General features: G+C 39.2%; 1 protein-coding gene across 1 annotated transcript in view; it reads left to right on the forward strand.

Moving 5' to 3' along the window:
• Positions 1-4846: 4846 nt before the first annotated feature.
• The window catches only part of LOC121945648 (lysophosphatidylcholine acyltransferase 1), a 28926-nt gene continuing 19680 nt past the window's right edge, over positions 4847-14092 (forward strand). Inside the window, exons 1-2 of the mRNA XM_042489944.2 lie at positions 4847-5303; positions 12496-12635. Of these exons, the coding sequence (XP_042345878.1) occupies positions 5181-5303; positions 12496-12635 (263 nt within the window). The 5' untranslated portion in view covers positions 4847-5180. The remainder of the gene's footprint in view (positions 5304-12495; positions 12636-14092) is intronic.

The following is a 14092-nucleotide window of genomic DNA, read 5'->3' on the forward strand; positions in this document are numbered from 1 at the left end:
TTTGCCTGTGTAAAATTACAGATGTACAGGTGTCCAGGCGGCAAAGCGATGCTGACAGACAGGCACGCAAGAGGACAGCCAAGCACTTGTGTTCACCACAAAGATCTTTCTTGTCTTACAACTGGCTGTCCTGCCCAGCATGTGGCTTTGGTTACAAAAACCCGCTCTTCAAGCAGGAGCCCCCTTCATCTCCCTGAGGAACACAGAGGACGATTGGAAGGTGCTTTCTGAGATGAGCGGCAAAGTGGCTTCCTCTTTCAAAGGGCCGTGGATGTACATGGCTCATGGATTCCTGTGTTAGCTGTGAGATAGCGCGGCACCTGGAGAGGCCAGACAGGAAGAAAAAGGACTAGAGACCAGAGGAGAGAGATGAGGGGGGCAGAGAAGCCGCTTAGATTCGATGCCAGAGAAGGGACCGGCAGCTCTCTCAGATTTCAAATGTCCGTTGTGTGAAATTGTGGTTTCAAACGCTAACAATCTGACTGCCTCCCACCCCCTCCTCATCCTGCTCTCATCATCGGCATATCATGAAATGTGTAGATTAGCGCTTTCACAAAAGCATGCCGCACAGAGCTGACTATTGTGAATTTACCTGTTGGACAAAATCCCCTCTGTGGAATAAATCCACAGTAGTAGCTTTTTTATCTCAGAGAAAAAAAAGTGTTTTCTCTTGGAGCCAAATGTAAAACAGAAAATTCATGTGTTTATATCGCACACAAAGACAAATAAGACAGAAAGGACACGTCTTTGTTCTTGAAGCTTGGGATGGGGGTAAAACAAAGGGCCTTTGGTGATTGACACATCCAGAGAGTCCCCCTGCCAATCTTGTGCACAATCCATTTCCTCAAGCCAAAGTGTTCTCTTTGTGTGTTGAATATGTTTTGGAACATGCCGGCCATTGATTGACACGGGCGCAGGGGCTGGTAAAACATTACTGTGGTGTGAAGCAAACAACAGTCCGTCTGTCACACGGCCTCAGATGTTTGGCCTGAGGGGGGTATTCTGGTATAATAGTGGTACAAAAATCTGGACATTCTCTCTCTTGTTCTCATTCTCTCACCTCCTTTTTTTCTTTTGCTCATTCTTGCTGCATTCCCATTTGTGTTTTTGCCCTTAAATTATCTTTGAACTCTCCACCTGTTCTTTTGACTGTCAGCGCTGATCTGCTGCTGTAAGTCTTTCTCTCATGCTTTGCCTTTGCTTTCTTTTGTTTCAGCACGACACATTCGGTCTTCAAATTTCCTTCATGGCCAATTTTCATGAGCTGATTTGGCCACATGCAAGAAGCTGTTTCAATTTTGGATGCAGGTTTAAAAGCACATTGGCAGTCAGAGTACTGCATCACTCACATGCCCTGTGGGAAGTGGAAGTATACCAAATTCTCCCCTGACTTTTCCTAAAGCAATAAATCTTAGGCCACTTTTAATCATGATCACAACATTAACAAAACCCCCAAAATACATTGATAATTGTCCCATTTTTGGTTTTGCAACCGCCGTTCTTGTGGCTTTTGAGTAACTACTGTGAACAACATTGACAGTCACATATTTCTACTTGTTTAGGATATTGAAACTTCCCTTTTTTTCTCCCTTCAAACAGTTGGAAGGTATAGCAGTGACACCCAGTGCTAGTCACCACCTTGCACCTTTCTCTTTCCAAATGAAAACAATAGGAAAAAAATGCTGTATATATAAAAATGTCCTGATACTTGTGTATTTCCAAAATGTCATATGGATTGATTCAACACTGGCATTACAATTTTAATCAGCGGTGTAGAACCAGGTGTTAAAACGCATGCGGCAGCCCTCCGGGCCATAAGAAATTGGACAAGGCACCAGGAAATTGTGTCTCCTCCAGAAACAAGTGTTTTGTGATTGTTTACCCCATGTCTTTAAATTGCATTTCTTCCTTTTTAATTTAAGCACCCCAGCTATGGGATTGAGAGAGGGAAAGAGAGAGGGAGGGGTGTGTGCGAGGAATGGGGAAACCTTTTTTACAGTTTTTTCTCCTTTTTTTCTATCCCTCCATCTTCTCTAGTATTAACCCTGTCTGATGTGATTCCTGTCAAATGCAAATGTCACGACCTGATATGGTCAGCCCACAGGGCACTTTGACTACACGTTCCACACCCAAATTAAAATAAGAGGTCGAACGGCGTGTGTGCGTTTGCGTGTCTGTGCCGGCAGAATGTGCTGGCTGCGCGTCTCTGCATGTGTTTGACTGGCTGATCTTGACATTCTTGCAATTACAAAAAATGTAAGCAAAAACATGATTGCTGAGAGGACAAGGAGAAATCATGTGTGATAAATAAAGTACAGCTTCCAAAATACAGCAGCTTTGTTCACATCCACATGCTTGAGTACCTATATGAACATGTAGTCTAATCAATAGGTTTGTGAATGGGACACTTGGAAGACTGCTGCGCACGCACAGTTCAGCTTAGAAGCAATGGAGTAAAGCACTGTGGTAAAGATACATGCTTATGTTAGTTTTTCTTTGTCTTCAAAAAATGTGTTGAAAAAGTAATGCTAGGATTTTAAGTTGTCCTTCTGAACAATTTTTGTGTTTGATGAGCAGTTTCTTCACATACAGTGACAGCCAGGCTTTTGTAGTCCAACTGACAAATTTACTCTGAAATACTTGAGTTTTAGTGTCATATTGCCATGAGTTTAATGACATCCTTTCTAAACACACAATAACATTTACAAAACCTCCTTCACTTTCAATTCAATAAGAAACAAACTTGGCAAGGCAGTCAGTCAAGCAGGATGGTACGATATTGATTTAGTCAAAAAAAAGACAAAAAATTAGGTCACTGGTGGCATTTATGTTAGATTCCACTCAAAGAAAGGTAAAAAATTGCTAATACTTCAGGATGCAATAGATGACAGCTTTCATCTGTGGTTATTGTTCTGTAATATCTCTCTGATTAAAGTAAAATACTTTTGTGCTTAAGAAAATCACCCAGAATCAGGTGTGATAAATGCAATATGTTTGTAGCAAGCCATTAGACTAAAACTTAGTAGTAGTTTCATCTTACTTAATTTTTATTCCATGCACTGAGTAATTTTTATGCCTTTAAAATATATGTTTGTTTTTCAGCCGGATGCTTTAAATTCAGTTGCTTGTGTTTTGAATAAAACGTATGTCTACATAATTTGAAGGCTACAGCTGTTAAAAAAATGGCAGTATCCCATGCTTTGCTTAGAACATAAGGAAATATTATACCTATTACTATCAGAATTGCTGCCCATCTCTTCATATTAACCTATACAGAGGTGTGACAAAATGTATGGTGAAGTGGATTGGTTGATCCACATGAGCATGCTGATATACAGTAGCTCTGCATGTAATGTCATATTTCCACCACTAGAGGGAAGCATATTATCAGTTATGAGGAGCCATTAAATTGAAATAAGATGCAATACTAGAAGTAATATGAGAAAAGGTATCAGGCCTCTGTGTGAGATAAGCGCAAATTGTCAGGTTTCCTAAGCACTATATGTAGTATACCAATCAGTGTGTTATATAGTGATGAATGCATCCATATTTTCAAATAGACTCCATAAATGTTTTTTTTTTTAGGGATAGTCCATCAATTAAGACCTTATTTTGCTGTGAAACATTCATGCAAAAGTTCAAAGTCAAATGCCTTCATATTTGGACTTTATCATGTAAGTTGGTTTCCACAAAGGCTGTAACGTCACAACTCCCCAGGAACATTCTGTAACAATTTGGCCCATATTAATTGAAAATGGAGTGATGTGTGTCTGTAGGCCTATCAACTCAGACACAAATAAGCTAAACATTTGGACTCAAGAAACTGCTGAATATCCTGTGGACGTACTATATTGCTCATTGTTGTTGTGAGTCATTTCACAGAGCCAGTGACTGCACACAGCATTACACCCACTCAAATACTTCTGTGTGAGCATACACACTCTCACACTAGGGGCAAATATAGCTCTTGTGGACCGTACAACCCACTTTACAGCACAATTTCACCTGAGCCAATAATAAACACCAAGTTTTATGACTCACACTCTACATAAAGAGCCGGACAGCAATTGTAGTCCACTAATAATAGATTTAACCTTTCCTTTTGTTACAAGTAAAGCAGGCTGCACTGCCTCCTCATTAGTGGCCTTATCCACCAGGGAGCTCTGCTAGTAAGTAAATGGATGGATAGATAGATGGACAGATAGATAGATAGATGGACAGACAGATGGAAAAATTCACAGGTATTCAATTATAGTAAAATTGTAATTTATATTATAGTTTATTGGGAATGCTTATTGTTTATATCTGCCTATATATTTGCTGTAGCAGATTATTATTATTATTATTATTATCATTATTTTACTATGCTGCGTCTGTTGTAGTGTCCTGTCAGCCTATATGAGCGAATGCCAGCACACAAAATAAAGACATCTGTTCACTAAAAAACAACACAATACTGCAAATAAATGAATGAATGAATGAATAAACAAATAAATAAATAAATCGACTTTTAGTTTATAGTCCAATTAGGGTTATATTTCTGTTGAGACAGTATAGTAGGTTTTAATCCAAATGTTTTTTGTTTGTTTTGTTTTGTCTTAAAACATGTTAAACCTATGCTTTGCAAATCTGTTTGTTTATTGTAGAGCCATTGTATTGGATTATGTAAGCCTGTTTTGTTTATGAGTTTCCTCTGTTTTGTCCATGTCCAGGGCCAGTAGTAGGAAATTATTACAAATCTATGTTGCAGTCTTAAAATTACGATATTTCGGTCAACTCTGAAGGCAGCATCACACCGCTCTGAGGACAATACGAGGGATGTGCTGCGCATGCGCCCTCTCAGAGGAGCAAGATCGTGGCTCCGTTAGCATCCAGAGCTAGCGGACTGGTTGGGGAGCACGGTGTGGAGGAAGGCGTCCTGCGCACTGTAGGCAGAAAGATATCGGCGTCTTCAATTATCCCCAGCTAATCCTTGAGCAAACCATTATCCCTCCATGCTGTCCGAGAAAGGAAGATAACGGTAATAACCCCTGCACTGCCACCAAAATTAGCCACCGTGCAAGACAGATTAAGGGAAACTGCGTTTTGCGTGAGGAGTCTTCCTTTAAACCAGAATAGGTTTCCCTTTCGGAATATTGAAAAAATAGCTTCAACCTCGACCAACGTGACTTCTTGTGAGAATGAGGTTACCGACTAACAGACACTGTACGGTGGAAGGAGATGGGAAGAAGATGGACCAAGCGCCTCCGTTCAGAAACCCTTTTGTGCACGTCTTGAAATTCACCCCTCTGGAAAAGGCAAAGGTAATGTTAAAATTGTGTTTGCATGAAAACGATTCTCTTTCGTGCATGTACGTTATGAGGCTGTTTTTGTAGTTTGCAGCACATTAACACTTCAGTGCGACACAGTGGAGAGGCTGTCACCATCATTTGACTTGGTTTTTCCTGATTGCATGTAGTCAGCTGAGCTAGTGTTAGCTGGCTAACAGTAACGTTAGCAAGATACATGTTGCTTTCTCCCCTCCTGGCTTCTTGGCTTTCTAACTCGCTTTAACGTCGCTGGAAATGGCTGAGAGACTTTGTCAATTGACGTTTAGCTGTGGCAACGAAGTTTATGCCACACATGGGTGTATAACATTAAACGTCTCACACAGAAATCGGCTAACAAACCACTACAATTGAATAGCGTTACAGCTCTCTGAGCATGGCCGCCTGTCCAGGATGGGCCTAGCTTGTTGCTCTTTAACTGTTATCGTGGCTTTTAGAAAGGAGCATGCTGTGTGTTACCATCTACCAAGAGTTAATTCGGTTAAAAACGTGCCATTAGTTACACACACGGTACCGTTTTCGACCTTTCCTTGCATTTTTTCATGCTTTGTTGGTTATCACTGTGCGTCCCTCTCAACCAGCAACCAACACGTGTGGATGAGGAGGCTGGGGAAGGATGGAAATCTGACAGTCATGTTAATTTCCTCCCATCTATAACTTATTTTCTTCGGCTGTTAAGTTCACGGGCTTTTGCCATTAGTCGCTAGATAAAACTTTACAATTTTGTGTAAAAAAAAAAGAGCAGATATGCAGGCCAGCTATCCGTCATTGCTGTTAATGATCAGTTTTAGAGCTTTTAGTCTTCCCTGCAAAATTAACTTGCTCCAAGATTGCAGCCATTGGTTTTACATTTTCGAGCTTCATTGCTCAAGATTATTAAAATTTATAATTAGGATGCAGCCGACAGAGACATAACAAAACTGTAATTTAAAATGCTCCTTTACCCGATTGATATTGCATTGACAGTTAAAGTTGTCGTTTGTGCATATATTACAATATGTCGCATTATGAAGGAAACCTCAGTTCATATGTTCTAATGAGCATCATGATCTTGCTCTTTCAAACGGGGGCTGCTCTTAAATTTAGAGACACATAAGGGACCCATGTAGTTTAACTCATGTGACCTCTGAATAGCTTAAATAGTTAGGTAAGCGTGTGTGTATGTGTGTCAGCCCTGAGCCATGGGTTTACATCAATCATTGCACTGAGTAATAATGCCTGCCTGACTGAAACATACATTTATACAGCATCACAGGGATTCAGATGAGGTTTGAGAGAAGTTTTTTGTGCCCATAGGCTTAAAATCATAGTAGCCCACATTGACACTGAGTAAAATTGTATATTAAAAGTTCAAATAAAAATGCATTCTAAATAGTTTGATGAGTGTTCTTATCACACATAGCTCTAAGATAAACAAAACAGTTATCAAATCTTGGCAAAAACAGTTTGTATTCCTTTTGTAAAGCTTCCAGATTTGAAATTGGCAGCAGCTTTCCAAAGTTGCTGTGTGATTGATGTTCAGTTGTGCCCGTGTTGTATTTTTTTTCTGTAAGAACAAAACAGTTTAACTAATTCATTTCTCGTACAGACTGTTATCTACCAAAATGGTTACCATATAGATAACTACATAGATTATAATGGACAGTGTTAAAAACATTGTGGAATTGGGAAACAGCTGTGAAGTATTTTCAGTAACAGAGTTCAGTCCAATGGGAGAGCCTAAGTTTAATGAATGGCGCTACTCTGGGATAGCAGGCATAAGCAAGTATCTGGTTACAAGTGAGAATGGTGACCTAGGGAAGTGCACACGTTCCTTTGGGCTGTTTTGATAGAACACATAAAGGTGGAGTTACAGGTGGATGAAAGCCAAGGGAAAAGGCAGACTGTGTTTTTTTTGTTTTTTAAATGCAACCTAATAAACTCAAGCAATACAGCAATCAACTGATTACAAAATCTTCTGCTCTGGAAGCTTGTTTACCACACTTGATTATGTGCAATTTACAGTAACAATTGCAGAATAAGTAATTTTGACAACTGTGCCAAAAATAAATGGCCAAATGTTACACATGGCTCCCTCATTTTCCCCTGCAGTTGCATTTAATTGTCATGTTCTTGGTAACTGAGCTTTTTTTCAGCACTACACACACATCTGTTGTAACTTTGAATTAAAGACATTTTAAACTTCTTTCTTGTAAACACTAAGGGCTGTAGCAAAAGTGGGTCATGACATGATGGAAATGAGTTTCCTAGTTGTTCTGATGTAACTAAGAACAACTGTTTCCAGCATGTTGCTGTGGTCTTGCTTTCGCATCCGCAGTAACATGAGGAAGACACAATCTGAAGTGAAACACTAAAGACTGGAGCTTAAAGTGATAGTTCTGCCCATTATTTAACTCTCCAACTGATCCCTCAGAATTCTTTTTTTATGGGTTTAATTAGAAAACAGATGGTTGTATGTGCCCCTTAAATGTTGTAAAGTTATGGTGTAAGTGACAGATTGTTACTGAATGGCATGCGATGACTCAGGATTGTTTCACCATTGTTGAAATACTTCAATGAAAGCTATGCATAGTAGGTTTTTTTGTGGTGTTGTGACGGTTGGTCGAATGGATAATATTGTCTGCACTGTATTTTGATGAACTAATGTAATTAGAGGATCCCCCATATTGTCTACCAGAAGGGATTACAGATTATCATAGGAACAGATGAGTTTTGTTGGATTAACCCATGCCATGAGAGTATGTTCGGAGTTAAGGCCCTGACACACCAAGCGGAGGGTTGGCCATCGGTCAATGATGAGCCCTTCTGTTCCCCTTGTAGTGTGTTCAGCACCGTTGGCCCTTGTTGGCCCTTGTTGGCCCTTGTTGGCCCTTGTCTGCTGTTTACAGTAGATTCAGCATGTTGAATCAGCGATTGAGACATTGGAGCCCTTCGCTGAATGAAACCACTGTTTGGCAGTTCAGTTCAACGCATTAGAAGAGAAACGGTAGTAAGGATTGTAAACAAAGGACCAAAGTCAAGAGGGTGTGAGATTGAAACAAACTTGTAAGGTAAGAATGTGTTACTTTTGCCTTTAAGCTCTTAAGCAGAAAGGTTTCCTGATAGTTTATGTTATTGTTCACTTCCGCATGATAAATATGCTTTGTTCTTTCAACATCGGATTATGTTGTTAATGTGCTAACTGGCCAGCAAGTGTCAAGACAATCTTCTGGTTTCCCTTTCTGAATGCCATTACAGATCACCGCTGTCTGCTGGTATGAATGCATGCAGGTGCAGAACATACGTGCCGGTTGGTCAGTTGAAGTCTTTGTGGTGTGTTCACATGCAACTTAATGGCTGAGGAACAGGCAATGTGAGGCGATGCAACAGTTGGTTTGTTCAGCGCTAGTTTTTTAATGTCGGTTTGGTGTGTTTGGGCCTTCAGATCATAAAGCTACATTACTGCCTGTAAGCCCTGGAGGCTAATAGGCTGTACCTGAATTAAAAAGATCCTGTTTGAAACGAGCCAAACTGGCGTCGTTGCTCACAGTGAGGTGAGACTGTGCAGTAGACCCTATAACTAAGAGGAGCTTGGGACTGATTCGCTAATCTGTGACTTTGAGCTCTTTTTGAGACATAGATGTTTGCTGTTATGAAAAGAGGGCACAGGTAACGTGTGGATATGTCCGACTTACAGACATCAGTAAATTGACTCAGATTGTTGAACAACTGTGTAGACTTGCATTTTCATTAGTAGGCTACTGTATATCAGTATCTTGATCTTTCCATCCATATAAAGATGCCCTTGCAGTTTTGCGCCTTGATGAGCTAATTAATTGATCTACAAAATTGATTATCTTAGACCTGATGCGAGAACATATTGCTGCGTTTTTGTCCAGATTGTAGGTGTATCAGCAAACATTCCAGCCTAATCTAACCTTAGAGCCTAAATGTTGGAGATGTGTCAGAGGGCAATCTGCTAATGTTAAAGTTGATGAAATTCTCAGCTTAGGTTTGACCAGACTACTTTACATTCCTTGTGTGGTTCCTGGGGAACCCCACAAAGACCTAAATCTGTTTTGATCCTGCCAAAGCAGCAATGGATCAATAGCTTATTCCCACACTATATACATCAGTATTTCTGTTGATTGGCATCATAAGCGGGAAACTGATGTGTTCCTCACCAGTATTGTCATGCATATTCATCAGGATGCGTTTTGAGGCGCAGTTTGCTCAATTTAAAGCGCAAGGTTGAAAAAGTTCAATAACTCCTCCCAATATCAATTTGCATCGCTTGTCATTGAGAATTGAGAAAGGAAGGCAATCCTAAAAGGTCTCTACTATGAACTTGCCTTTTCTATTCTGTTGTATTTTTCTTTGTATTGGCCTAAGCCTTTCAAACTCATGAATGTATTACTAGTTTTTAACTCCTCACAAGGACTTGAAGCAACATGCCCACACCAGCACAAATCCTTGATTCTTATTTTCTTTTTCATTTTTTATTTTTTTCCTTTTTGACACAGTGCTGTTTTGGTCTGAGTGTCTGCTAATAGTGGAGTGACTGGCATTGATCAGTAACTGTTGTGAAGTTACTAATAATTGCCCTTTTAAGTGGATAGATGGAGGGGGGGCTATTTGCTAAATCTTTCTTTATGTGCTCCACTACCACACAGAATAACCATGCCAATGAGGTTTAGAAACCAAATACTGTACTGCAGCTTCGCCCTGACTTGTAATACACTCTTGACAGTGTGAAATATCTGCATTTTGAAAATAGAAAGCTCATACACATGTCTACTGCCAATAAAAAGGTTAGCACACAGTTCAAGCTTTCTGTCAGTTAGATATTCTTTTGCAGTTTTAGTGTGGATTTAGTCAAGAAGACATGAATGAATGAATCTTGATAGAGGGCATAATTTCTCGTCATAATTTATGTTTGTCATCAGAAAAACATTTTGTCAGATTAAAAGGAGGATAAATCGGCTACAGTATGAGTCCTGTTGGTCTGACAATGCACTCAGAATTAAAGGATACACTTGTAGTGTACTGGGAGGTCAGTGTGCGACTCCAATGAAACAGTTCCTTGTATTCACAAACAGTAGGTCTACTCTTCTAACATTTGGTTGCATATTAATGGTTAAATCTGCAGACTGGTTTCGAGCTTGCAGGGTCATCACCATCAGTGCGAACATAATAACAACAGACCAGTAACATCTGGTTTACAGTTGACTGCAATTGCTCGTTCTCATGTTGATAGTAAAACCGACAAATGGCTATGCTATGAACACAGAGTGGAGATCTACAATTTTGGAACTGCCCAAGATTTTGATACTACGAAGACCAAGTTAATTTGTACATTAACTGTATTGTTTCAATGTAGAACCTTCTTGGCAATTACAATACCAAGTTGCATCAGGCCAAATGTTGTTTTTGTTTTTCACTTTCCCTTTTAAGAATGTGACAAGCCTTTATTGCCTGAATTTAAAGATGCCTTAGTACAATGCCTGAATTCAGTCTAATTCCTAACTCTTATTCTAATTCTAAGTGACATTCATGCATTCTCATGCTTTGGGTCTGAATAAATCTTTTAACAGATGCATTATACAATGGCTCTCAAGCATTCCTGACAAGGCCCTTTTTATTATAGGGGAAAAAAGTACTAGCTGCTTGTTCTTTCTTGTGCAAAACTGTATTTACTTCGTATTTGTATGAAAAGAGAACTATGTCTGGTAGAAATGTTTAACTAATTTATGTATCTTAAGAGGAAAGTAAACAGTTGGGGGACTATGAAAAGAGGGAGAAACTAGAGTGGTGTGTCACTGCAATAACAATGGTAGGATTAGTGTGTAATGTTATTTTGTGACTCGCTGAAAACCCATAATAATGTAAACTGTGGTTATTTCAGACTAGCTGTATTTTTTGGGGATAGAAAAAAAAGTCACACCACTCTCCAGTTAGACTCAAAATTTGTTTACTGCTTTTTGTCAGTAGTTAAACAAGCAAGCTTCAAAATGATTGATTTAAATTGGCCATACTGTCAGACAAGAACTCTCCCCAGATAAGATAGGTGATAGATGCAGATAGGCCTCATGTTCTGGTTTGTTAGCAAGACAAATATTGACAGAAGATAAGTGCTGCTATCACAGAGTCATTAAAGCTGTAAAGTAAACAGTTACCATTAGACCCAAACAACACAAGGTTTTGTCAGAGCCATCTAGAATGAAGAACATGTTATATATAGCATTTACATGATGAGAATGTATACATAAATAAGAGCCATATAGTTACCTAGTAACCTCAGAGGCCATGCTGCAGGCTTGCTGCACTCTGTACTATGTAGGATGAGGAAAATCATCTTTCAGCTTCATTACACATTGAATGTTAAACTACATCCTGTTTTTATTTCTTTACACCAGATGCTTGCAGTTAATTACTTACTCACAAGTTGAAGGTACTATTGTCCTTTGATCTGCTTTTTTTTATGCGTTGAAGAAGTAATAAAATCAGCTAAGTTCTTGCATCTTCCTTCCTGTGCCAACATGTCAGTCTATTTTTAGAGTATACTTTTGTGAATGTTGTGATTTTTGGCTTTTATGACAAAGCGTTTGTTGTAGAGCAAATTTAAAAAATAAAAGTTATGAAGTTGGCATCAGCAAAGGCTTAATACTGTGGACACTGAAGTTAAACTAAGACAGTAATGGTACCAAGATGACTGACAAAACATTTGGGGTGTAAATCACAAGTTTCATCATGAGACGATATTATATTGATTCTTTGGGAAAACAATAAGATATTTGCTGATATCTCGAAGTCTGCTGTGATACAGTTTTGATTCGTTTCAGGGGCCTACAATTGATATGAGATGATATTAGTCAATACTCCTAATTGTCTTTTTCTTGTGTGCTTACCTTTAGCCCGGTGGTAGGCATTAGCATTGTTTGAATGTTTAGGAAGTTGGTGTGCTTGGATGGAAAAGGTGACATAGATGTGTCATGGGAACATAAAAGAAAGTTGTATTAAAGATGATGATACATATCAGTGTTACACTTTGCATTGATTATATTGGATTGTTGATCACTGAATTAATATACTGATCCAGATCTATGTGTCATTACACCCTACAGAACGTGTATTTTTGGATCTGTTTCTTTAACGCCTTTCATCCTCTCTTCTCCTCAATCTCTTGCAGATTGCATTAATGACAGTCACACTGTTCCCCATCCGTCTACTCATAGCTGCATTCATGATGCTGCTGGCTTGGCCTTTTGCCTTCCTGGCCTCAGTAGGGCGCTCAGAGACCACCGTCGAACCCCAGTGCCTCTGGAGAAGGTGGGTGCTTTGTTATGCATTTTTTGTGTCTGTCTGTTTGATGCTGAATTTTATATTTCAGGGAGGACTGTAATTCTTACAAGCAAGTAATACACCACATCAGCAACAATAGAATTTTAGGACCACTTAACCACAAAAGAAACAATTCTGCTATCAGTATGAATTGAAAATCACATGGCCTGAAGATTTTACTTCATGCATGGTTTATAACTTCAAACATTAACACTTTAGTGTAGTATTTTCAGTTTTTGTTTTTTTATATGCAATGGGCCACAGATTGATTTGTTTATTGATACATTAATTTAACAGTCTGTTTCAATAAGTCCTTTTTCATCTGTGACAAATACAGCTATGACAAGGGAGCTGAAATGTCTGATATGTACAAGCTTTAGGTTAAAAGAATCACTATTATATGTTACAAAGCTCAATTTTATTCTAAGTAATTCTTGAGCTTTTATAGTTCAGTTGTCTCAGTTTGTTTCTGTCTTGCGTGTAATGCTCCTTAATTGCATAATAGTCTGTCAGAGAAACTCAAGTTCTCCTCTTCTTAACCACTTCTTAACCACCACTGAATGGTTAATGAACATGCAGCAGGGTTTCCCACGCATTCATTCATTTATGTTGCACCACTACAGTATCAGCATGCACTGCAACATATGGATTTTTAATTTTTGAGCTGTGTTTCTCTCTTGTGCTCTCGCTCTCTTGCGCATGGCATTTTCTCTGGGCACAGACGAGGAAGCAGTGCACCAAACACACTTAAAGTAAAGCTTAATCGTTTGTTAATATTGTCAAATAGCTTTTGTGTCGTCTATGGTTTTTCCAGACCTACTTTAAATAAAATCGTCTGCATTCCCATGGAAACCCTGCAACCTGCAGTCAAGAGCTGGGTCCAACCTGTGCAGCAACAAAAAGTTTTCTTTACCTTACCACTGCAGCGGCTACTTCTCTTATCTGCTCTGATTGCTCCAACCACAAACTGATTGAAAGGAAGTCTAAAGTGTGATCATCACGCAGTTCGTTCCTCAATTCTCCACGCCACAGCTCAAAACTCAGCAAACTGCTGCTGAGAAAAAGAAGATTAATTAAGTATTCTGTCTGCATTTACAGACCACCAAAAACCTCCAAATTCAGAGAGGTGACACAGGATGAACACAAAGGGACACACACACACACACACACACACACACACACACACACACACACACACACACGCAAGCATGCACAAAGGCAAACAAAAAAAACCAAAACAAAGTCTGCTATGCAAGTTTAGCTTTTGACTTGCGTTGTAATGTCCAGTGGGGCAGAGACAGAACAGAGTCAATGAGATAATCTGCACTATTCTACACCTGGAATATAACTGTCTCACAGGGTGTTACCGGTGTTATTTCTTACTCTTAAATTCTTTTGTTTTCACTCTAGTCACAACTCACTGATCCTTTTTATTTTATAGCACA

This window comes from Plectropomus leopardus, chromosome 11 (assembly GCF_026936395.1).
Source record: "Plectropomus leopardus strain MGB_pleo_1.0 chromosome 11, ASM2693639v1, whole genome shotgun sequence".
NCBI lineage: Eukaryota > Metazoa > Chordata > Actinopteri > Perciformes > Serranidae > Plectropomus > Plectropomus leopardus.